The sequence below is a fragment of the Emydura macquarii genome, unplaced genomic scaffold, assembly GCF_026122565.2.
Source record: "Emydura macquarii macquarii isolate MOO-44397 ecotype Brisbane River unplaced genomic scaffold, CSIRO-AGI_Emac_v2 contig_2422, whole genome shotgun sequence".
NCBI classification, from domain to species: domain Eukaryota; kingdom Metazoa; phylum Chordata; order Testudines; family Chelidae; genus Emydura; species Emydura macquarii.
In genome coordinates, this window is record NW_027132559.1 from 35,288,549 (window position 1) to 35,312,660 (window position 24,112).

At 40.5% G+C, this 24,112-nt stretch overlaps 1 protein-coding gene and 1 long non-coding RNA gene across 6 annotated transcripts in view; one reads left to right on the forward strand and one right to left on the reverse strand.

The window, feature by feature from the left end:
* STEAP4 (STEAP4 metalloreductase) overlaps nucleotides 1-18,753 on the forward strand; it is a 52,956-nt gene extending 34,203 nt beyond the window's left edge. For 4 of the 5 annotated variants that reach the window (XM_067562247.1, XM_067562245.1, XM_067562243.1 and 1 more), the window contains exons 2-5: nucleotides 10,322-10,779; nucleotides 12,524-13,051; nucleotides 13,738-13,902; nucleotides 16,010-18,753. In XM_067562247.1, coding sequence (XP_067418348.1) covers nucleotides 10,324-10,779; nucleotides 12,524-13,051; nucleotides 13,738-13,902; nucleotides 16,010-16,279 — 1,419 coding nt within the window. In that variant the 5' untranslated portion in view covers nucleotides 10,322-10,323 and the 3' untranslated portion in view covers nucleotides 16,280-18,753. Of the gene's footprint in view, nucleotides 1-1,246; nucleotides 1,265-10,321; nucleotides 10,780-12,523; nucleotides 13,052-13,737; nucleotides 13,903-16,009 lie in introns of those variants that run through there. The other variant, XM_067562246.1, reaches the window with a different exon arrangement.
* On the reverse strand, nucleotides 7,329-8,938 carry LOC137162432 (uncharacterized). The gene is made up of 3 exons (XR_010922364.1): nucleotides 8,838-8,938; nucleotides 7,780-7,853; nucleotides 7,329-7,451 (listed from the first exon to the last, which is right to left on the reverse strand). It is a non-coding gene; the product is annotated as an uncharacterized lncRNA (long non-coding RNA).
* Nucleotides 18,754-24,112: the final 5,359 nt, after the last annotated feature.

Genomic DNA, 24,112 nt, shown 5'->3' on the forward strand with positions numbered 1-24,112 from the left:
GTGTTTTCTGTATTAGGATTTATCATCTCCAACAATTCGTTTTAGCAGCTCTATCAAAACTCAGAGCTCAAGACCTTTTGCTGAGAGTAACTGCACAGGAAAGAACCTCATTTACTTAAAAGTAAAGTAGCCAATAATTGGTTGCAATATGTTTTTAAGCCTTTGATCCCTCACATTATTTTGTTCTCTTCTGGGTGAATGTCATAGTAGAAACAGTGTAATTCATAGCACAATAATCCAGTTTAGTCACATATAAATCTCCCAGTTGTAGGTGTAGTAGAAGACAGATATATAATGTATATATGGAGGAGGGCAGGAATTGTTTTTACAATTGTGCACCAATGAGAAACTGAGCATATTGTATTTTTATTTGTGACAAAGCGATATATATTTGATATATTTGGGTTGGGTTTTTTTTATTTACATAAATGAGACTACCTTTGGGTATTGCATGTATATTTTAGGTTGCTTTTTAAACTGCATTATTCCTTTGTTCTCCAAAATGCTTGAAGATAGTTTATTAAAACACAGATGGCAAAATACTTAAAGGTTTATGTAGTTTATCTTATAGGAAATGTACATTCAAAATGACAGTATCATTCAACATAGATGTCATGTAAAATTACTGATTAATTACATATTTAATTAAATTAAATTACTTAATTACTTATTAATTATCAAGATGCTGGTAGAGAATAGAATTTAGTTCAAGTGCATTTGGTCAGACAGTTTGTCTAACTTGCATATCCATGGATATCTTTTTTCCCTTTGATAAAATTATTCATGCCTCAGACATTCCACCACAAACCAAGCATCTCATTACAAGGAGCAGTCAGAGATTATTACTTCTGTTTGTGAGTATATGCAGGAATCTGTCCAGGAATTGATGAGGCAGGATTTACTTCTAGGGAAAGGGCATTTTGTCTGACTCCCTAGGGCATGGAAGGGGGAAAGACTGCCAACAAAGACAGGTGAATTCCTCACCAAATATGTGTACTTGTTTACTCAGGAAGGACTGAGCCAGATTGTGCCCAGCCGCTACACAGATGTGCAAGGATGTGGAGGGAAGAGTGCAAGAAGTCCCTCCACACAGAAGCCATGCACAATCCTAGTCCCCGCTCTCCCTGGACCTACAGACTGTTCTTTTCCAGAGCTACATTAGATGAAATAACAATTAGAGCCATTCAGGAGCTGCAGGCAGAGTGAAGGTGCTGATTTGCAAAGAAGGGCACAGTCCTCTCATTTGAGAGGAGGTGAAATTTATGTAGGTCAATGTGAAACGAGGGGACAATGAATGTAATGGTAACAGATGAACCAATCTGTCTCAAAGCATGAGTTAAACACTGGACTCCTTGTGAGGCTAAGAGAGATCAGCAGCTGAGGGTCAACATAGGAGCAACACAATGGAGTAAATTACTGGACTTTCAGTGAGAGCACATAGTTCCAAGGCGTTTTGAGGTTCTCTCCATGCTGTTAGGTAGCTATAAACAACCCCTTTTAAATGTGAAGGAGTAGGTTTGGTTTACAAAGGTGAATCTAGAAAGCAGGCTTGATATTGGCATTTTTATCATGACTCCTCTATGACTTTCTGTAAATTTACCCTGACAAACCTCAGGCCATGTCTACACTACAAAATTCTGTTGACCTAAGTTACATCAGCATACAGCCGCCACAGTTATGATATCGCTTGTGTGGTGAGCACACTGTGCTCCTTGTGGCAGTGGTGTAGGTCCTCAATGGAGTGCTTGTGTCAATGCAAGGGGCACCACTGAACTGTGGTGGAGTGATACATGGTATGCATATCTCTATTTTAGCAACAGACCACCTTGCCACAGAGTACATCAACAGAAAGGGGACGTATCTTTTTGTAAAAGCAGCAAGTCTGCAACTCTGCACCAGATCATTCGTGGGCCTCCCTTGCTTTCTAGTATGCCTGCCGCAGCTCCTTGACTTTCACGTGGCACTGCTGCTGGTCTCTGTTGTAGTCCCCTTCTCCTGCATCCCCCAAGCAACCTGCTCATAAATGTCCACGTTTCATGGCTGGATTGAAATTGTGCCTGCACAACTTCTTCTCCCCATAAGCCCAGGAGATCCAGTACCTCCTGTGTACTCCAGGCAGCAGTGCATTTGCAGTGTGTAACCAGCATGGTCAGCTGAGCAGTTACCCTCAACAATGGAGAGCTGCTAGATGTGCACACCAAGCCAGGCAATCAGGAAAAGGAATTTCAAAAATTCACGGGGCTTTAACAGGGAGGGGCAGTTTTCTATCCACCTGACCCCATGGCAGCAGAGTTCACAATGGTTACCAGAGCGATCAGTATGGGGCATTATGGGATGGCTCCTGGAGACCAGTAACAGTCGACATAAATAACGTAGTGTCTACAATGACAGTGTGTCAGCTTAACTACATCAACCTTGAGTCTATGTCATGTGCAGAAGTGGTGTTAAGTTGGTGTAGCTGGGCAGTTACATCAGCAGGAGCGAAATTTAAGTGTAAACACGTTCACAGCTAGGTTGAAATAAGCTGCCTTGTGTAGACCTAATCATGTAGTGTAGACCAGGCCTTGAGCCTGAACATTATACAATTGGCCAAGTGCATTCTGCAGGGTCTTTGCCATCTCCTGAAATATCATACTAGAACGACCAGTGGTCTGCTCCAGTTGGGAAACTCTTATGCTCAGTCCTGATAACTATTACCATAGTACAGCAGATTCACGGTTCTTCTTGTTTACAAGAAAATGGAAGTATAAATCGTTAGTCTGGATATAAAAAATGCCTGTAAGATTTGACCTTTTAAAATTACATTTCCAGGATATTCACCCTTTACACTTTGACCATCCCTTGACTATCCTCAAAATTGCACTGACAGATTTGCAGAATTAATTATAATATATCTGAAGAAAATTAAGGGAAGAATAAAACAGTCGACATCATGAGGCTTAGATCTGCAGCTGCTCCTGATATCTCTTTCTGGAAGTCCTGCCAATGAAATCTCAGGCTCATATGGCCCATCCTGTTTTTTTTTCTCTCAAGCCCAATTTTTCCAGTACCATAGGCAACCTCCATCCTTCCTGGCTCACAACTTCTGTGTTACACCAGACCTGTCTTTTCTCACCCATGTAATTTATTCTGCTAAAATCCATTCTGTCTTGTACATTCCTATGGATCCTATCTTTGTCCACACCTTGGTCATTTGTTTCTCTTCAGCCCTTCCCACACTTTCCTTTCCTTCTATTTTATTGTAAATGTGACCATTAATGTTCTCTTTCATGCCACTCAGAATCTCTCCGCTGGTTTCCTGTCTTCTCCATATCAAGTTATACCTTTCTCATCCTCACCTCCAAGGCTGTGCACAACTCCATCTCAGCCTGTATTTCAACCTTCGTTTCCTCTTACTCTCCCTCATGTTGTTCCCACTCTTAGCTTCACAGCTTCTTCCATACCAGTGCTACTCCTAGGAATTGCTTATCTCTTCTTGCGTGCCAAACAACATCTCTCTTGGTTCAAATCCCTCCATGATTCTCCCATTAAGACTTTCAACATGAATCAGCCAAAGAACATAAAATTATTAAAACAACTAAAATAACTAAGATCAACATTGCTGAACCAAAGACTTTCATCCAGTGTATCAGATATGTCTGTACCAGGTGGTTTGTGTCTGATTTATACCGTAAGTTCCTTGGGTCAAAGATAATAACTTCCTGTGCTTTTACTGACCAAGCTCATTATGGAATTCAGTAGAAAGACTCCCACTAATTTTATTAGGAGTTGGATAGGACTCTATATTAGCAAACAACCAACAACAACACTATAGAGAAAAAAGCAGATAAGCAAATCATCATGGAACTTATATGAGAATTCTTTTCCAAAATTCTCTGCCAAAAACAGAAAGAAAACCTTATGGGGAAAAAGCCAAATTCCATGTATTGATAAGCATTTCTTTTTCATTCATCCCTATAGAATCTGAACTCCTAAATAAGAGAACTAAAATTAATTCTTATGTTACTTTTTCCCCCAAGCATTATGAAATGCCAGACTAATATCACAGAACAAAGCTAGTTTATGCTGCCAGCTACTGGCTCAACAGAAATATATTCTCCAAATAAAATTTACAAACCCAAATCCAAAAATTATGCAAAGTGACCATGGTTTGGGGTTTCATTGCAAAAAATAAATTCTCCAAGAAAGGCTCAAGATTCATGAAAACCTGAAGAGGAATCAGCTGGATTTTTTACTGTCCTGTAACAGGACTCCCGTCCACTTGCTTTTAGCTATAGCTGAGTGAGGAAAGCTTACAATCCCTTCCTCTCACAATATCTATTCTTGGTCTCCCAAAGAAAGTGATGGAAGCTTTTTCCTCTGGAGCACTGAGAATTAGAATTAGACGTGCATAAAGATTCCATTTTCTGCTGTGTATGTGAAGGAACTGGGTGTGGCTCCTTGATTCTCTGCACAGGGATATGGAGGTTTCCACTCCCTTTGCATCAGAAGCAGACTGGGATAGAAGATTCACCTCTAATGGTGGAAACAATCCTATATTGGTATAGAATTGGACTGTATAACATAATAGGTTTTGTTCATCAGTGTCTTACATGAATCTGATTGATATTGTTTAAATCAGTTTTAGAACTGGTTGAAAATGGAAAATCATTTTTAGTGAAAAACTTCAAAAAAAATTGCATTTTGCAGGTTTAGAAAGAATTTTATTATAATTTTTTAAAAGATTGGAAAAATTTTGTTTTCAATTTTTTGGGGTTCTTCCGGGGTTTGTTTGGGTTTTTTTGTTTGTTTGTTTTTTACCCTTCTCTCCCTTCATTACCTTTGGCCACTAAAAAAGGGAAGTGGAAGAGACAAGGGGTGGAAAGGAAAAAACAAGCACATTTTTCCCCACACACACATTTTTCATTTTCTAGTTTGTTTGGTGTATTGGGAATAGATAGTGATTGAAATTTTCTGAACAATTATTTCTTTTGGAACAAATAAAAATCAGAAATTAGTTTTTCAAAACTGGAAATTTTCATCAAAATTTTCAATCAGCTGAACTCATTTTGCATAGGCTGGAGTGCTTCAAGGCACAGACTTCTAGAACACTTGGTTCCTTCTAACACTTCTATACTTAAAACTTTAACTAAGTTATCTTCCTCTCCTCCCCCCCCCCCCACCCCCCACCCCCACCCCCAAACCTCCATTCCCACACATTTTATAAGGAAAGACACCAAGGAATATTTCACATTAAATTAATTTCTCTGGGGTTTTACAAATTACTTTCCTCTGAAATTTCTCAGAGGAAGAGCAAGGAGACAAGTTACTGAATTGGAATAGGGGGATATATATGTATCTAGATTCCAGGAAACAAAAGAATGACATAGATCCCCAAAAGCACTAGCCCATGTAAACATAAGAACACAGTTTAGAGCAAGTGAATTAAATCTTCACATTCATTCATTCACATTCTTCATCTGAGTATCACTGATGTAGAATCAGAACAGCATGATAGCTCGTGCTACAAAGAAATTAGTTAGCATTAGGTCACAGTGCAAGAGAGCTCTCTCTGATAAAATATCTGTAATTAGTGCACATTTCTATTTATAATATATATATTTATAATATATTTTTGTGAACAACATTTAGAGGGAAGTAATTAAATTTGTTTCCATGTGATATTTTTCATAGCTTCCCACTTTGCTGAAGCTATTTCATAAGGCTGCAACTCATTTTAATTGAATGAGTAATATAATACGCACATATATCCCAACCACACAGAACTCCGGAGTTGTTCAGAAGAAGGCTAAATTTAAAGTGTGTATTCACTTTTTGGAATAAATGATAGTATGAAATCTGTGTCATTAACTGGATATTAATTATGGCTATTTTGAAAGATTTCATATTGTTCTATTTCAGAACACTCAGCATTAATATTCCCGTAAACACTGCTGTAAAACTTGATGTTCATCAGCACTTAGGTTTTTGGGTTTTTGGTTCTTTTTAGATAATTACAGTACCATCTACAGGCTCCAACAAAGACCAGGATCCCAATGTGCCAGGTGCTGTGCATACATGCACCATGAGACAGACCCTACCTTTAAATACTTACAGTGTAAATAGACAAGATGGACAAAGGAAGTATTATTCCCATATGACAGCCTGGGAATTGAGGCACAGAGAGATTAATTTGACTTGGCCATGGTCACATAGGAAGTCTGTGGCAGAGGTGAGAACTGAATCCAATCCAAAGTCTTGGGGCTTGGTCCTGGAAGGCGCTGTGCATTCTGGCCCTGATCCAGCAAGGCACTTAAGCATGTGGTCAACTTTAATCATGTGAATTGTCCCATTTAGTCATGCTTAAAGCAATGCATACACCAAAAAGCTATGTTTTATCAGACCAGAGTTCTCAAACACCTGGCTGGATTGAGCCCTTAGCCACAAGACCACGCAGATGTTCTTCTTGATGTAGAGTCCTTGATATTGATGTTGTATTAAAGAATATCAACAGATGTAGTAAAGTATATTAGTAGGGAATTACAGATAGAGCTGTGGAAAACTTACTAGTGTCATGGATTCTGTCGGACACTCGTTAGTTTTGATTTTCGCACATTCATACTCATTGAGTTGCAGTCTGAGTTTTAATTTTGAACCAAATGCACATGACAGAGCCAAAACTCAGAACAAAATCAGCATTGCCTGTGGGTTCGTGAGGTTTTGAGAGACCCAGGTGACTTACTCTGTGAATTTATCACAGAAGATTCATTACAAATCATAAACCTCATTCTAGGGGAAAAAATCAGGCCAATTCAGCAACTGCCAGAAATTTTACTGAATTTTGCCAAAAAGCTTGGGGGCATAATAGGACAGAAAAAGGGTTAGATGGAAGTCAACTAATTTCATTTCCATATTTATTCTTTTAACTAGGCAAGTTACAGATGTCTTGCAGCTTCAAAGCAAACTTTTTCCATGTTATTTAGTAGAGTACTGTATTTGTGGAGTATGTGCTGCAGAAACAAATGTTAAGCTACACAAAGTTATCAAACAAGATTTTACAATGTATGATATTTATGAAGACATTAACGACTGACTAATTTATCTCTGTTTTTTGTGTACCATCAAATCACCAAAGGGATAATAATAAGCACCATCATCTTTCATTATGTCTGACACCCAGTAGTTCCTAACAAACAAAGCTGAATTCTCCTTACTTTATTCATGCAAGGGGTCTCACTGGATGAAATGAGACTAGTTGTGAGAGTGAGGCAAGCAGAATTTGGCCTATCAGCACTACGGGCCCAATCCTACAAGGTACTGAGCACCCTCAACTTCAGCATAACCAGGAATTGAAGATGCTTAGAATCTTAGAGAAGGCCATCAGAACATTGTTGAATAAAACCCTAAACAGTAAAGCCAAGAAACAACATTTCTTCTGCAGACTTCTCTCTAGGTAAGAGGAATGGATAGTTCTAGAAAGGGGAAGAAAGAGAGAGAAGAATTCAGTGAGCTATTGAGGAGAAGACACACAGACAGCCTTTCTTAATGGCATATTTGGGACCTGAGTCTGTTGTCACTGAAGTCAAAGACTGAATTCCTATTGACTTCATTGGGAGCAGGATGGGCCCTGAAATACAGTCATTTAATCATCATTGCTCTCTGACACAAGCCAGTTCAATAGTTATAACCCTACAAATACCTCTTATACTCTTGGCTCCTACAAAACAGTTTAACACTGTACTATGCCAGAGCCCCAGTGTGATTACTGTCACTCTGAAGAATTATTAAAGATTAAATTACCTGTCCTTTGTTTCAGATGTGGGTGAACTCAGTTATGTAATCTCTCCCTTTTCAGTTCTCAAGAATCATATGGCCTACATAAGAGACAAGGCAAGGCCTACATGAGGAACATTTATTTTTGTGAGTGTTTGGCCAGTAATTGGAGGCATATAAACCGAAAACAATATTTAAGGTCTCTAGGGGTCAGATCACTGCTTGCTTGCAAGTGCTTAGCCCCATATCATCATCAGTGAATTAAATGTTTGGTATTCTATTTTAAAGAACACCCAGTGGAGACACTTTGTAGATGTATTTCTTATTGCTGTAGCTTTCATTAAATAAAATATGTTTATAATATAAATAATTCTGCACATCACATAGCAATAGCTATTTATTTCCATTCAGATCTCGGTTAGGAGAGGGCATGACTGCCATACAGTTCACTCAGTGCTAGCTTTCTGATTTCTTGGAGGCACTGGAAGATTTTAGCTGTATACTACCATATTTCAAACAAGGTCCATCCTCCATTTTACTGCAGAGAATATGTTAAAAAAGGGATATTGCATTTTACTATATAGTGACTCAGAGCAATGAATCAGTATTCCATATGCTGCTATTCTGCGTTGAAATATAAGAACATCCACAAGAGGGAATTCTACAGCCTGACTCCCATTTGAGACTCTGTAAAAGGATTCACGCATCATAATTATATCTCCTTGGAGCTGTGTCTGGGAATTAGCTATCACCCTGTCATGCACCCCCTTCTATCAGTTTCTCATGCTGTGGCCCCTCTTTTTCTCTGTGACTCAGGGTATTCCCTCTTTGTGACTTGGTCCTCCAGCTGTGTCACTATATAGTCCTTCCCTTCCAGGGTAACATAATCCCATTGGACAAGCTCTCCAGATGCCACCTCAGACAGTCTTCCATCCCACATCGTCAGGCCCTGTGCACTTTCCCAGGGGCTGGCTGGGAACCCAGGCCTCCCTCTACATGGGGTTCCAGGTCAAAGACCCTATAACCAGCAACCACAGTCTGCACAGTCCCCCTCCTTGCTGCTGTTTCCCTGGGCTTCTGCCTACCCAGCCTCTCTCAGGCTTTCTTCCTTGTAACTTCTCTGGGTTCACCCTTCTTTTAAGGCTAGGATCCAGGGCTTATTTTCCACTTTGTGTGTTCTCCTCACCACCACTCTGTGCCCAGCGAATGACTGCAGACTCCCTCTCTTTAGCCCTCTTCGGTGCTCATCTTCCTGGCTTTATACTAACCATCCTGTTCCTGCCCAGCTGGGCTTCATCATCAGTTAAGCCTGGCTCTCCCTCCAGAATTGGCCTTGCAGGCTCACATTAACCCTTTCAGGGCTTGTGTAGGGGAACACACTCCATCACAGTCTCCCAGGACATCAGCAGAGCCAACAGAGAGTGATTTTTAAACATGTCCAAAGATAGCAGTGTGTAGTATCACATGACACAGCACTCAAATAGTAGCTTCTTAAATCTTTCTACTTATGGGTCCCTTTGAGTAGATTACCTTTGTATGTATACATAAATACACAGAGAAAGGATGGTGGTTAGTACACTAATCTGGGACTCAGGAGACCTGGCATCAATTACCTGCTTTGCCACAGACATATTGCATGACCTTGGACTGTTCACTTAGTCTCCCTGTGCCTCATTCACCATCTGTAAAATGAGGATAATAGCCCTTCCCTATCTCACAGGGGTGTTGAGAAGATACACGCTTAGACTGTAAGCTCTTTGGAGCAGGGACTGACTTTTTGTCTGTATTTGTACAACATTTAACGCAATGGGGTCCTGGTCCTGTGTCTTCTAGGTGATACCACAATGCAAATAAAAAATAAAGACAATAAAGATTGCGAGGCACTCAGATATTACAATGTAGTGGGTCATATAAGCACCTGCTAGATCAATATTTATACATTGCTTATAACAGAATTATTATAAGTAAAGGAAATACACTCTTGTAGCCCAGTACCTCAGTAGTCCCTTCCCCTGGGGTCCTTTCCTAATAAACAAATTGGTATTGAAGAGCAATAACAATAAAACACTCAGTAGGACAGGTGAGCTCCCAGCTTGCTCTTATTCTAATGTCTCTTCTTTGAGTTTTCCTGCAAAAAGCCTCCAGGTCCTGTTCTCTATTGGTACATTCAACTTTAACTTGTTTCTGTCAACTAAGTAAGCAGAAATGACCCAGAAAAATGGGGCAAATGGTATTCCTTCTTCTCTCTGTATCCTGTCCATTCTTCCCCCACCACCGCATCTCATGAAAGAAGAGAACTGCAACAGTTCTTGTGTAGCTAGGGTCTGCATCTATCAGAGGCGGGCAAGGTAGGGTTCTATGAGTCCATGGAGAGAAATTGACTTAACTTTCCTTCATAACACTGCACAGTAAGTCCTCTGACAATGTGTGTTAATTGATAGACTTTCCTGCTACAGGGTTCAAGAAACAAAGAGAAATGTAATATACATTTTGGTATAATCAACACATTCTGCTAGTTTGTCTTTTTCAAAGTATTCATGTTTTGGTTTTCCCTATTACTGTTTTTTAGATATGGAGAAAAACTCTTCCAACATGATCCCTCTCACTGAACACTCGCCTCATAAAAAAGAGAATGTGTGTATTTTTGGAACCGGAGATTTTGGAAGATCTCTGGGGTATAAAATGCTCCAGTGTGGCTACTCAGTAGTGTTCGGAAGCCGAAATGCAAAGACTTCCAGCCTGATTCCCAAAGGTGCAGAAGTGCTGTGCCATGAAGAGGCAGCGCAGAAGGCTGACATTGTTATTGTAGCAATTCAGAGACAATATTACAACTTTCTCACAGAGTTAACTGAAACTCTCCATGAAAAAGTATTAGTGGATGTAAGCAACAACCTCAAAATAAACGAATATCCTGAATCCAACGCAGAATATCTTGCTCAACTGGTGCCAGGAGCTAAGGTAGTGAAAGCATTTAACACCGTGTCAGCATGGGCCTTGCAGTCAGGCACATTGGATGCAAGCAGACAGGTAAGATGAAGGAGCAGGAGTGTCTTGTAAGTTATATCATATGGCAATTTCTAAGCAATACAGAAAAATACATTTAAATAAGAGAAAAGTATCCAACAAGATTCAGATGCAAATTTCATTATGATCACCTGTCAAATAACTAAGCTAAAAAAATCCTTTCATGTTCAAATGTGATTGTTTGATCTTAGCCGAGAAATAAGTCTCTATCCTCAACTTTTAAAAAACATTGATTTTCCCTGCCTTTTGATCATTAAGCACAAGCCCCCTCCCAAACTGCAGGAACATGTTAACAGAGAAAGGAGAAGGAAACTGCTATTATGTATCTACAGAGTTGGGAGGATTTTAAAATCTTCTAAAAAAGTTGCAAGTTGCAAAAGTAAGAAAGAGGAACTTTAAAAAGAGAGTGAAGATCAGGATGAATGAGGGAGACAGGGAGCTGAAGATGGAGTAAGGAAAGGAAATGAGAAGCAAGAAACAAAGAAAGAATCAAGAGAAGAGGGAAAGAAGAGAGGAGAGAAGTGTAATGAGACGATGGAGGGAACTTGGACAGAGCAGGAGGAGAAATGAGACAGAGAGGAATGTAGCGTGGAGAAGAGATGTCAGGTTGTCTAACTCAAGCTTCCATTCTGGCTACTTTCAGGTAATGGATAAGTGTGAAAGCAGACATGTCGCTTCCCAAAGTCCAGAGGCAGGTTTGAACATACCCAGAGTTCAGAAGTGCGTGGGTGGGGGAGGTCAGGGGGTAATGAGGACTTGGAGAGTCTGATATCTAGGCAGCTTGGGATGGCTGCTGGAACTACAGAATTTGTTAACAGTCTTCATGGCTCTGACTCTTGGGCCACTGCATGCTGGGCTAGACCTGAGAAGCAATTTAGTATTTCAGGGAGTACTTTAAGCTGCTCCAGCTGTGCAACTCCCCAAGGGACCGCTATGGCAGCCAGGAACCATCAGAATGCTCTTACACTGTGCGCTGCCTCAGCTGGTCACTTATGCTATCATTAAACCTGTTTTATGCTGCCACACACAGGAGGGCAAAATTGATTGCAGTGCAATGCAAAAGGATCTGGTGCATTGTACTCCTGTCCAGGCTTATCTCTGCACAGATGTAGCTACCTTCAAGCTGCATTATGGTCAGGAACTCCAAAAATCCCCATTATTGTGGGTCTGAATGAAAGCACAGATTATCTTTTTTCTCCAGACTCCAAGATAAGTCCGGTCTTTCCCAAAACAACCTCCCACCTACACACACACATCCTTCTCCCTGCCCTGTGCTCATGATACTTGCCTGGTGAGAAGATGCTTTTCTGTTACCCTGCATACCCATATGAGAGAGGCTCCCTCTACATCTCAGGATCTTTGAAGAGAAATATTTATTTTAATTACAGGTGATCTATTTTCCTATTACCTGTATCCTCACAGCTCTGGAATGCTTGTGAATCACTGCTTTATACATGTGGGGCAAAAGTGGAAGATTGTGCCCATTTAAATAAAATCGACGAAAATCTTTACTAGTCAGGTGCTATTGTGTTTACAGATTGCTTGATAGAGTTGTTTTCCAAAGCATGTGCTAAAATCCAAGTGTTCTAGCTAAATACCAGTGTTACATGTATTATAGAAAAGCCAATGATTTCCAGAAAGTTTGGAAATGCAATCAACTTAAAGGTCTTGTTTTATACCCATACAGGTCAATAGTAAAGTCTGTCCCGAAGACTGGTCAAAATAAATCCCATTCTTTTTGTTACAGGTGTTTGTCTGCGGAGATGACAACAAAGCTAAACAAATGGTGATGGATATTGTTCGGACTCTTGGTCTTACACCATTGGATCAAGGCTCTCTCTTAGCTGCCAAAGAGATAGAAAATTACCCACTGCAGCTCTTTCCGATGTGGAAGTTTCCCATCTACTTGTCTATTGGCCTAAGTGCATTTTTTTTCTTCTACTGTTTGATCCGTGATGTGATTTACCCCTACATATATGAAAACAAAGACTTGTCATTTTTTGTTGCAATTTCCATTCCAAATCGGGTCTGCCCGATACTGGCACTCATCCTTCTTGCTTTAGTTTACCTTCCTGGCATAATTGCTGCAATTCTCCAGTTACACAGAGGTACAAAATACAGTCGTTTCCCAGACTGGCTGGACAAATGGATGCTCTGTAGGAAACAGCTTGGATTAGTAGCCTTGGCCTTTGCTTTTCTACATGTTTTGTACACGCTTGTTATCCCTATACGCTATTATGTAAGATGGAGAATAAATGTTTATGTCATATCTCAGGTAAGTTTCTGTTCATTGCTCCTCCCCAACCTCACTTATGTATGCTACTTATCCTGTAGGTTGAGTTTCAGAACTTCATGTCGAAAGTTATATTGTTATTGCTTTTATGCTATTGAATTTCTTTGAATGGTTGGCGTTTCCTCTAAGCACCTGGACTGCCAAAGGTCACTGATGCTGTGGTTAGATGGGGGACTTCTGCTCTCAATCTTCTTTCTAGCTAGTCTTGCAGTTAATAAAATGTGCAGATAAATATCAATTATGAATAATGTTGAGAAACATGGTTCCATATTTCTGCATATCCCTTTGAGAGGGGTGCATTTACTGACATACAGAAAGTCATGCCTTATTATTTTTAAAAATAACCATATTCCCGCAATCATCAGTAGGTCTACAGAGATGTACTGTGCACCTTAGAAAGCTATATTAATGCTACATTAAGGCTGCATGCAACAATGTATCTGCTGCCTTCTGAGTGCACATGCTGTGGAAGGCCATGCATACAGGCAGTCCAGAGCACCTGACCCTGTTCAGGAAACAAGCTAGTCTGCTGCTTCTGATTGCTTTAATGTATTTACAAAACCTTTCCAGTTCACCTTAAAGGAAACCTCATGTTAAAGGGCACTTTTCTGTACATTGGTGCTGCAGCTACTGCAATATTAAAGTATATGTGATTTTTTTTTCTTCAGATAAACAACAACAAAACAGATCCATTTAACAACACTAATGGCTGGATTAGTGACTCTTACGTGGCTTTAGGTATCCTGGGATTTTTTCTGTTTCTCTTGCTGGGAATAACTTCCCTGCCCTCAGTCAGCAACAGCGTCAACTGGAGAGAATTTCGATTTGTACAGGTGAGGAATACACCTTCTTTCAATTAAAAAACTAATTTAATGTCCTTTTCCTTCGCTGCATTCCCTGCACTCTCCTGTCAACTTTCATGTTTTCCTGGTAGCCCATGATGATGGCATTGCAGTCACCACCTACATAAAGTAAAATTAGGAAAACCGAACTTCCAAACAACAAATGAGAAGTTGCAATGACAAATGTGTAGCTTTCAGAAAATGGTTGTAAAAACAGAGTGATTAGTTACATCGATTAAACCCTTAAATATTCAGCCACTGACTAAAAATCCAAGTTCTTTCACTAATTATTTTGGCTCATAAAGTATTTAGTCCAGGTTGAAATTTAACAATATTCAGGCAACATACAAACAACTATACCATCACTTTTTGATGTTTCATACATGAAAAGCCGGTATTAACAATCCATTTTCCCCTCTCCACATTGGAAAAATGCGGTAAGTGATTGTCATAAAACAATGCAGTCCATCTGGCAGGAGGTAGCTTTTCTTTAGAATCTCCACATAAGCAACCCATCCTTCCCTCATCTTTGTGAGATCATAAGTATCTCATAAAAGGAATTGGGCAAAACATGCCCCATCAATCAGAACAAGAGAGTGGCTGAAAATCAGAAGGATTAGCCAAAAATACATTCATATGAGTGAGGGTAAGACGGTTTGCTTGTGTTTCACAGCTGCATTTACCTCATTTTTAAACCCAGCAATTGCACATCTTGTAAGGATACCAGGGTGTGAAAATCAGGAGTTATATATGTGTAGTAGTACTGATGCTATTGTGCATCTATAAAGGAGTAGACGAGTGTATGATTAAAAGGGTACTGTCCCTTTAAGTGGGACAGGTAGAGACTAAAGACCTGAGGATAATCAAAGAGGCCTTGGGGCAGGGCTGAGTTATATAAACAGGAACAGGAAGCACAGGGAGAAGTAGGTGTCAAGTAGGCTGTAATGAATGGCAGCTGTTCTCACAGCACAAGGAGACAGACTTGGAACTGATTCAGAGGCTTGGGTGTGGACCTTAAGTTTGGAAAGCCTGACCCAGGGCCTGATGAGCTTTTGTTGTAACGGTTCCTGGTCCAAAGCCTTTTTAAAAGGGGACATGGTATTTTGTTTTTAAAATGTTTCCTTCTTCTTGCCCCGGGCTGTTAAACTGAAATCTACTGCTACTCCACTTGGGGCAATCGAGATGGGACACTCCAGCAGCACCACGCTGGGCTGCAAAGGGGGTGCTCATGGACTGCCGGCACCTTTATAGCATCCTAGTCAGAGGAGACGTTTATGCTCCGTTTATGGAAGAGAATTGAAGGCTACAAAACGGTTTTAATCCATAAACTGTAGAATGGTTAGTCCATTGAGGTTGTCAGGGATGGAGAACGTTTTTGAGCACAAAGTACCCACATTCATTTTGTATAGTGCCCTCAAGTACCAACGTTAGCAGGGGTGAAATTGCCTCTGCTCGTATACACTTGTTCTTTCTGCCTCCTCTTCCTCCCATTCGGCTCCTTTGTGCCTCTGCCCCACCTTTGGCCTTTTCCTTCCCTCTGTCTCTTACAAGTCTGTCAATGGCACTTCTCTGGCACTCGACCACATCATCTGCCCCTACTGCTCACTGGGCCTGATATGGTTCCTCTCACCTTCAAAGATGTGGGCCACCCATGCAGCTGGCCCTACCTGACCAGATATCAGAGCGCCAGTGGGGCATATCACAAGCTGTTTAGCTGTGTCAGCCGCCATCCCTATACTACAGATCCTGCCTCCCCACTCAGTGTTGGACACCTAGAGGGGAGCCTACCTTTTCTACAGTGAGTAACTTGTTCTAAGCTCCCGCTCATGTGCAAGCAAACCTGGTGAACTCATGGCACGTGATATCATGTTGGTATAAATAGTGTAGTCCTGCTTACAGTGCAACACTGATTACTATCAGTGCTTGGTTCATATAGAGCACTGCACCACTGGTTGGCCCAGTCTTCAATGCAAAGCAATTTCACCTTAACAGTCTGAGTTTATCGCCAATTTTGGTTATAGCCCAATAGCTTATGTAGGTTGTAAATAAAGTTTGTTTTACAGTCTTAACTGATGCTCTTTTTTTTCTCTCCCAATAGTCCAAACTGGGATACCTGACACTGGTTTTGTGCACTGCACATACACTGGTCTACGGTGGGAAGAGGTTCCTGTACCCCTCAATGTATAGATGGTATCTTCCTGCAGCATACATGCTTTCTCTCATTGTTCCTTGCATTGTCCTGGCCATTAAATTTGTTCTTATATTCCCATGTATAGACAGACCACTCACACAAATTCGACAGGGCTGGGAGAGGAACTCTAAAGATTCAGAACAATCCCACTACAATGATAGCAAGTCAGCTGTATAAACACCCAATCTGGGTATCACTGCAGTGTCCCAAAAATGTAAACTTTTATATTCAGGTAATGTCCTTCCCCATTTTTACCTTCAAGAAAAGGCAAAAAGAAGGAAACTTTGCCGGCCCTGAGCAATTTATCTATATAAAAAATGACCCAGGGCTGATCTTAAACACACACAAAGCCAAAAGCCACTGGGAATGCTCTGAGATCCAGGAGCTGGCTCCCTCCTTCATTCTATAAAGTCATTAATAGTCTGCCCCTTCTCACTCTCCTGGCACCAAGACAGGAAGAAGAAACTTTGCCTGCTTTCCCTCCTGGCCCTGCATGGGCAAAGAGGAGCTCAGCTCTTTGATAGCTTTGCTTGCTCTCCATTCCCCTCTGTTTCAAAAAGAGGTCTATAGCTACACCACATGTGTACCTTAAAGATAGCTAGCCAAGGTTTGTTTGGTGGGTGACAGACCTTTTATTGTTGGAAGTGGTCGGGCCAGTGGTCTTTGCTGCACTGGACTATTGCAAACTCAGGCACGGGGCTGCTGGGGATGCAGGAAGAGAGAGACTTTCCAAAATTGTTTGGCAAGGAAAGTGGTGTCAGGAAAAGGCAGACTTTGGTTATGATGGTTACAAATGTGTGCGTCTCCATCTAGTGCAGGTGAAGCATGACCAGTGATTGAGGTTGTGATTATGCTGCGTTCTCAAGTTAAATCAGTCATTTAGCTTAATATGAATTTATGGCCAAATTTGTTTTAGTCTATGCTTGTAATGAGTTATAATCACTGATGTAATATGCTGTTTTATTGGAATTTTGTGTTACATGCTCAATAAAGACGAGGTCTTTTGCTTTCCAACATCCTTGGGTTCAACTGTTGCTCAGCAGCACTTATACTGTGCATATGTTAGTGACAAGGAAGAAAACTCTTAAAATAATTGATTTCTGTGAGTCATTTTGGGGGTCCTGTGATGCAGAAGGGCTGCCAGTGCTCTATAGATTTATGCTTAGTCACCAAGTCATCTGAGAGTGACCGTGCTGCTGATAAACGGGGAGGAGATGGTGAATGGTGATTTTATGCTAGAATTGAGGTGACTAAAGACCACAAGACCTCTATGCACTGGGAGAGGAAAGAAAAGAATGAGTAATGTGTTTTCACAGGAACAGACTTGTTCACCAACTCTTCTCTGTCTCAGTCACTCTATCTCAGTGTCAAGATAAACACATACAAATGAATAACTGTAATCATGAAACGACTAACTGAACTTTCAAATGGGTACTACCAACCAGACCAGAATAAACAAACAATCATTATCTGAAGCTTTCCAAAACCTTCTCAACACCAGAGCCATTTTACTCCACTACCTTCATCAAAAAGAAAAAAAGTACTTAACATGTACCTGAGACCTAAGAAAGTGTAGGACTGATTGTGGAATGATAAACGAGCCAAATGTATTAGTGACTAGCCCAGGCAGATCCCTTATGTCTAATCCAACACCAGGGTTATCCATCTGCTAACTACAGCCACTAGTCACTGTGCAAACTTGACATCTCAAGTTAGTGCAGAGTAGCTAGTATGCTTTAAACTCACACCCTTAGCTTACTGTGCACTAACTCCCCATGTGAATGTTCTTACTGCACACGACAAGTGCACTTGAGTAGTTTAACTTAATGTGCTTCCAAAGTGCACTAAACTACTGCACACAAAGGCACTCGCAGTGGTCAGTAAGTGTGTCCACATGGGGAGTTAGTGCAGAGTATCTCACGCACATTACCTACTGTGGGCTTTTCCCCCATCTAGAGAAGTCCTGTGATGTTTGGTAGCTGTAGTCTGCAAATTTCTCTTTAGTCTGAGTTATTTTGCATTACTCCAGCTGGAATAAGACTACAGGAGTGGAGCCCCAGAATGTGATGTGTTCAACCCAAGAAAGAATGACATCTTGTTGAGTGTTGGGAATTATGTAAAGTAATGTGGATACAGGCAGCACTAAGGGCTTGATCCAAAGCCCTTTGACTGATTGGTCCAGGGATGTGTCCTATAAAGTGTTTTCATGTCTTGGCAATGGCCACGGGTGGTGGAACTGCCCTCCAACGGGACATATTTTTCCAGTTTCAGTTGGAATGATTTCATATCCTGTTGCCTGTGGGCAGAATTCTTTTAACTATTTACTATCTGAACATATTAACAGAAATCATAATGTTTAAGTATATTTATTTTTCTATAGTAATTTTTACATATTTGAACTATTCCATAACAACTTTATAACAATAATTGCCAGCTGTGTAAAAATAGCATCTGTACATTGTACACATGATTACTGACTGAGTTTTAAATATGCCAAGTATGTTAGAAGTGTTATTAAATTAAGAGCATATAGATTTTGGACTGTATGTGTACTGTTCATCTCTCAGAAGCCTAGAAAAGCCTTTGTGTGCATAAGTGTCTAATGTCATCTTAAGACTCCCTAATGTAACACCACATTAGCTTTCTGATGACACTGTTAAATCCAAATCAATGAATGGGTCATTTAGAAAATGTGAAATGCAGCCCTTTAGATAAATAATAAAATATAAGAATTGGAGATTGGTGAAATTTATAGACTAGATGGAGATCAGCACCCACCACCAGTCAGGTTTGGACCTCATAGCATGGGGATCATCATAACAGGGATCAGTGGAAGCTCTTAAAATAAATCTACATACAGCAGAGTAGGCATGGCTTAAGTTTGCTTTTGCCTTTTGACCAGTAAATGTAAGGAATATCTTTAGGGAATATCTGCTGGAACCAATACAACAATACTTTACCTGTTAGTACAAAGACCTGAAAACATTGTAATTGCATCGGCTGTACGTAGGCCCTGAGACATTTTGGGAGGTCAGGTATGCACCAGCTTGCTGTGCTGCAGCTGCCACATGATTAAGACTGCTGTTGGGACTATAGGGAATTTGGCTGGGTCAATCACTAGTTCCATTTGGTTCCATTACCATTAAACCACCAGTCCCAGTTTGCACCCTATTTTATCCTTGTGCTGGCTATCAATTGAAACTCTGAAATCCTAGCAGCTGAATTCCTTGGCCAGGGCTTTCTAGCCCTTGCTTCTATGCTTAGTCTTTCATCCTAACTCCAAATTGTGACTTCTCAGGAGTCTTTCTGTGAAGAATCCCCTTGCCCAGCTTGTCATGGTTTTCTTGGGGCCTCATTATTGTCACCATCTATTAGACATGAATGAGAAAAGTGTATCTTGTCCCAAATACCGTGCCCTTTACAGACCCACCAGCCCAGATACTGAAGTGATGAGTGGTATAAGTAGGTAGATGGAACAATTTTTCTTAACATTCTGTTCCTGATCACAAACATCTTATTTTTAACCCCTCTCTACTGCTACGTATTAAAATTAGCATGTTATTAAGTCTCTAAAACACCAGCAATAGCCTCTGTTCATTTCCTTTTTCACCCACTGCTACAGTTTTTCTTTAGTTCAACTTTTTTTTCCATTATACTTGCTTCTGACCTGATCCTCCACTTGTTTCTTATTCTGTCGGATAAACTGAGCAGTTCTTTTCATTAAAAGGAAATCCACAACTCCCAAGAGGCACTTGGGTATCACATTAGTTAGACAAATAGCACATATCTCACAGTTATGGCTTGTCTAACGATGTTCTCAATTTTGGGACCCAGAATTGTCCTAAAGATACGATGTAGACTTCTTTACAAAAAATGCTCTTGACAAGACTAGGGCTATTGATTTCTGAGGAAGAATATCAGTGCTATAAAACAGAGCACTACAGAGTCCTGAAAAAATACAGTTAATCACTTGTGCTGACCACAAGGTTGTGTGAACCTAGCAACTTGTCAGAAGCACGCAAACCCAAACTGGCATTTTTAGTTCATATATCTACCAGGTTTGCTTAATTTGGAGTTCATTCAGACACAAGCCTCCTAAGCACACCTTGTTGAAACTTAGTATCTAAGTCTCTGCACACTTATGTGGATTTAAACCAGGAATAATTCCACTGGAGTCAATAAAGTCACATCTATGTAAAACTGGTGCAAGTGCACAAACAGCCCATTAGCATTTTACAATGCCTTTATTTTCTTACAGTTTTCATGAATGACCAGCTGGCTGTCTCTCTATATCCTGCTTGTCAGAGAGTTCGTCAAGTAGATCCTCTGCCCTCCGCACTATCCCAAAGAAAATCCATGGATTTAGGGAAGGCTGAAGCTCTATTTACCAGGTCCCAAAGAACCAAATGGGAAAACGACTAGATGACTGTTCCCAAAGACATCAGGAATGGGTAGCCATCACCCACATAAGATACAGAAAAGTCAGAGTAATTTTTAAGAGAAAAGGGGAATGACTGGAGGAGAGATCCATGATAAGAGGGGCTGGACCAAACCTGTAATAAAAAATACCCAAAACTAGATCCAGATTTGAGAACCTGTGATGATATTAGAGTTTCTAATGAAATATGAAACATAGCAAATGTCTCCTATTTTCATATTTCATTATCAGAGAATCATAGAAAAGTAGGTCTGGAAGGGACCTTGAAACATCATCTAGTCTTTCCCATTGCACTGAAACAGGACCAAGTATACCTTGACCATTCCTGAACCTGACAGATGTTTGTCTAACCTGTTTTTTAAATCTCCAAGACTGGGATTCCACAATCTCCCTCAGTAACCAAGTCCAGTATTTAACTATCTTTACAGTTAGAAAGCTTTTCCTAATATCTAACCTAAATCTCCTTTGCTGCCGATTAAGCCCCTTACTTCTTGTCCACTTTTAGTGGATATAGAGAACAACCCCATCCGCTAGGACAGTGACCCTGTCAAAGAAGGAAATTAGTTTAGTTCATAAAACCCCTTCATATATTTAAAGACTGTTATCAAGCTCCGCCCCGCCCTTAGTCTTCTTTTCTCAAGACTAAATATGACCAGTTATTTTAACCTTTTATCATACATCAAGTTTTCTAAACATTTTACCTTTTTTGTTACTCTCCTCTGGACTTTCTCCAATTTGTCCACATCTTTCTGAAAGTGTTGTGCTCACAACTGAACACAATACTTCAGCTGAGGCCTCACCACTGCTGAGAAAAGCAGAACAATTACATCCTGGCTTACATACAACACTTCTATTAATACATCGCAGGATGATACTAGCCTTTTTTCATAACTACATCACATTGTTGGCTCACATTCAATATGTGATCCAGTATAATTCCCAGATACTTTTCTGCAATACTGCTGCCTAGCAAATTATTCCCCATTTTGTATTTGTGCATTTGATTTTTCCTTCCTAAGTGTAGTGCTTTGCACTTGTCTTTATTGAATTTAATCTTGTTGATCTGAGACCAGTTTTTCAATTTATCAAGGTCCTTTTAAATTCTAATCTTCCTCTCCAAAGTGCTTGGAACTCCTTTCACCTTTGTGTTAGCCACAAATTTTATAAGTGTACTCTTCACTCCATTATCCAAGTCATGAAGGAAAATATTGACTATTATTAGACCCAGGATAGACCTCTGCAGGACCCCAATAGATATGTCCTACCAGTTTGACAGCAAACCATTGATAACTACTCTTTGAGTACTGTCTTTCAACTAGGTATGTACCCACCTCATAGTAATTTAATCTAGACCACATTTCCCTAGTTTGCTTATCTAAGAAGGAAATTAGTTTAGTTTGGCATGATTAGTTCTTGGCAAAACCATTCTAGTTTTTACTTATCACCCAATTATCCACTGGTGTTTACAAATGGATTGTTTAACCATTTGTTTCAGTAGCTCTCTTGTGTCAAAGTTAGATGACTGAACTATAATTCTGTGAATCTTCTTTGTTCCCCTTTTTAAAGATAGATGCTTCTTGGAACCTACAGGGATATCACCGCCTTGCAGTGTTGCTCAGGGAAGCTGCCTGAAGCAGAATTGTTGCCACCCTACTGTCTCAAGCCTTTCTTCCTCCTCCCCTTTGCTGCTCTCCCTCTTTTATAGTAGGCTTTGGTTCCTCTATGAGGCCCAGCTGTGAGTGCCTGCTTCCATGACTGGCAATTCTGGCAGCTGTGTGTAGGCGTGGTCTGCTTGCTTGCAGATAGGAAAGGCTCCCCTCCTCCTCCTGCCTAGGTCCTGAATGGGGCTTATAGACCCTGTACAGTGCCTCACAATGCTTTGCTGTTGTAGATCCCAAGCAGGCCTCTCACAAACAGCATGTAAGTCATATCCTGAGTGCCTGTGTATAGCTACAGCCCTGATCCAGCAGCTCTGACCCCAGCAGATTGTCAGCAACTCACCAGTCATACTCTGACTTCCAGCAGCCTTGGTTACTATCTGCAGGGTGACCCCCACTCACTCCCAGTCCCAAAATTTCCCAAAAAATGTGTGCTGCACTATCCAGCCTTCTCCTGGACAGTTCTAATATCAGAGGTAGGTTGCCCCTGTAAGAGATCTGAAACAGTACAAACCGCCATCCAAAACACAGAGCAGATGCAAAAATGGGGAAAACTGGCTTGGCAGCAGCACTGCTGAGAAGGATCTTTGAGTTGTGGTGGATCACAAACTCAGCATGAGTCAACAGTGAGATGCTGTTGCAAAAAATGCAGCTTTAGCCAATGCAATTTTAAATTACATCATCAGAGGCATAGCATGCAACTCAGGGCTGGTGATAGTACTGCTCTATTTGGCACTGCTTAGGCCTCAGCTGGAGTACTGTGCCCAGTTTTGGTTATCAATGTATAGAAAAGATGTAGAGAAACTTGAAAGGATCCAGAGGCAAGTGACAAAGATGATCAAAGGGATGGAATGTAAGCCATATGAGCAAAAGCTGAAGGAACTGGGTTTGTTTAGTTTGGAAAAGAGGAGATTAAGAGGGGACATGGTAGCAGTCTTCAAATACTTGAAAGGCTGCCATAAAAAAGATGGAGAAAAGTTGTTCTCTCTTGCCACAGAGTGCAGGACAAGAAAGAGGGAATGGGTTGAAACTACAGCATAGCACATCTAAATTAAATCTCAGGAAAACCTGCCTAACTGAAAGAACAGTAGGACAATGGAACAGACTGCATAAGGAGGTCATGAAAACTTCTTCACTGGAGGTTTTCAAAAGGAGGCTGGATAGCCATCTGTCTTGGATGGTTTAGACACAACAAATCCTGCATCTTGGCAGGAGGTTAGACTAGATGACCCTGCAGTCCCTTCTAACTCTATGGTTCTATGATTCCCACTGCATTCAGGGAAAGAGGACTTTGTAAATAAACAGGATTGCACCAAAGAAATACCTGATTCCATCAAATTCTCCTCCTAATGGAAAGAACTCACATGACCCCAAATATTGACTAACTTCGGGTGTCAAAAGGGGTAACAATACCTTCACAGTGAGAAAATACCAAGTACTAAAGGGCTCATTAGCAGAGAAAGGCATAACAAGAACCAGTGGCTGGAAGTTAAAGTCAAATACATTCAAATAAGAAATAAGACCTAGATTTTTAACAGGGAGATTGATCAGCCATTGGAACAAACTATCAAGCAAAGTGATGAATTCATCGTCTCTTGAAGTCGTCAGTTTTGGACTGGATGCCTTTCTGGAAGATATGCTTTAGTCAAATACAAGCTATTGAGCGCCATACAGCGGTAATTGGTTGAAGTTTTATGGCCTGTGTTATACAGGAGGTTGGATTAGATGAACTAATGGGCACTTCTGACCTTAAAATTCTACGAATTAATTTATGACTGAACTGTGAAGATGTAAAGCCCTGAATAAATACTGAGTATGCTACAAATGAACACACTCGTCTCCTGATGTTCAGAGAGATCCTTAAATAAAACAAAAAAATGGAGAAGAGAAAATAGGTCATTTTGTCATATGTAT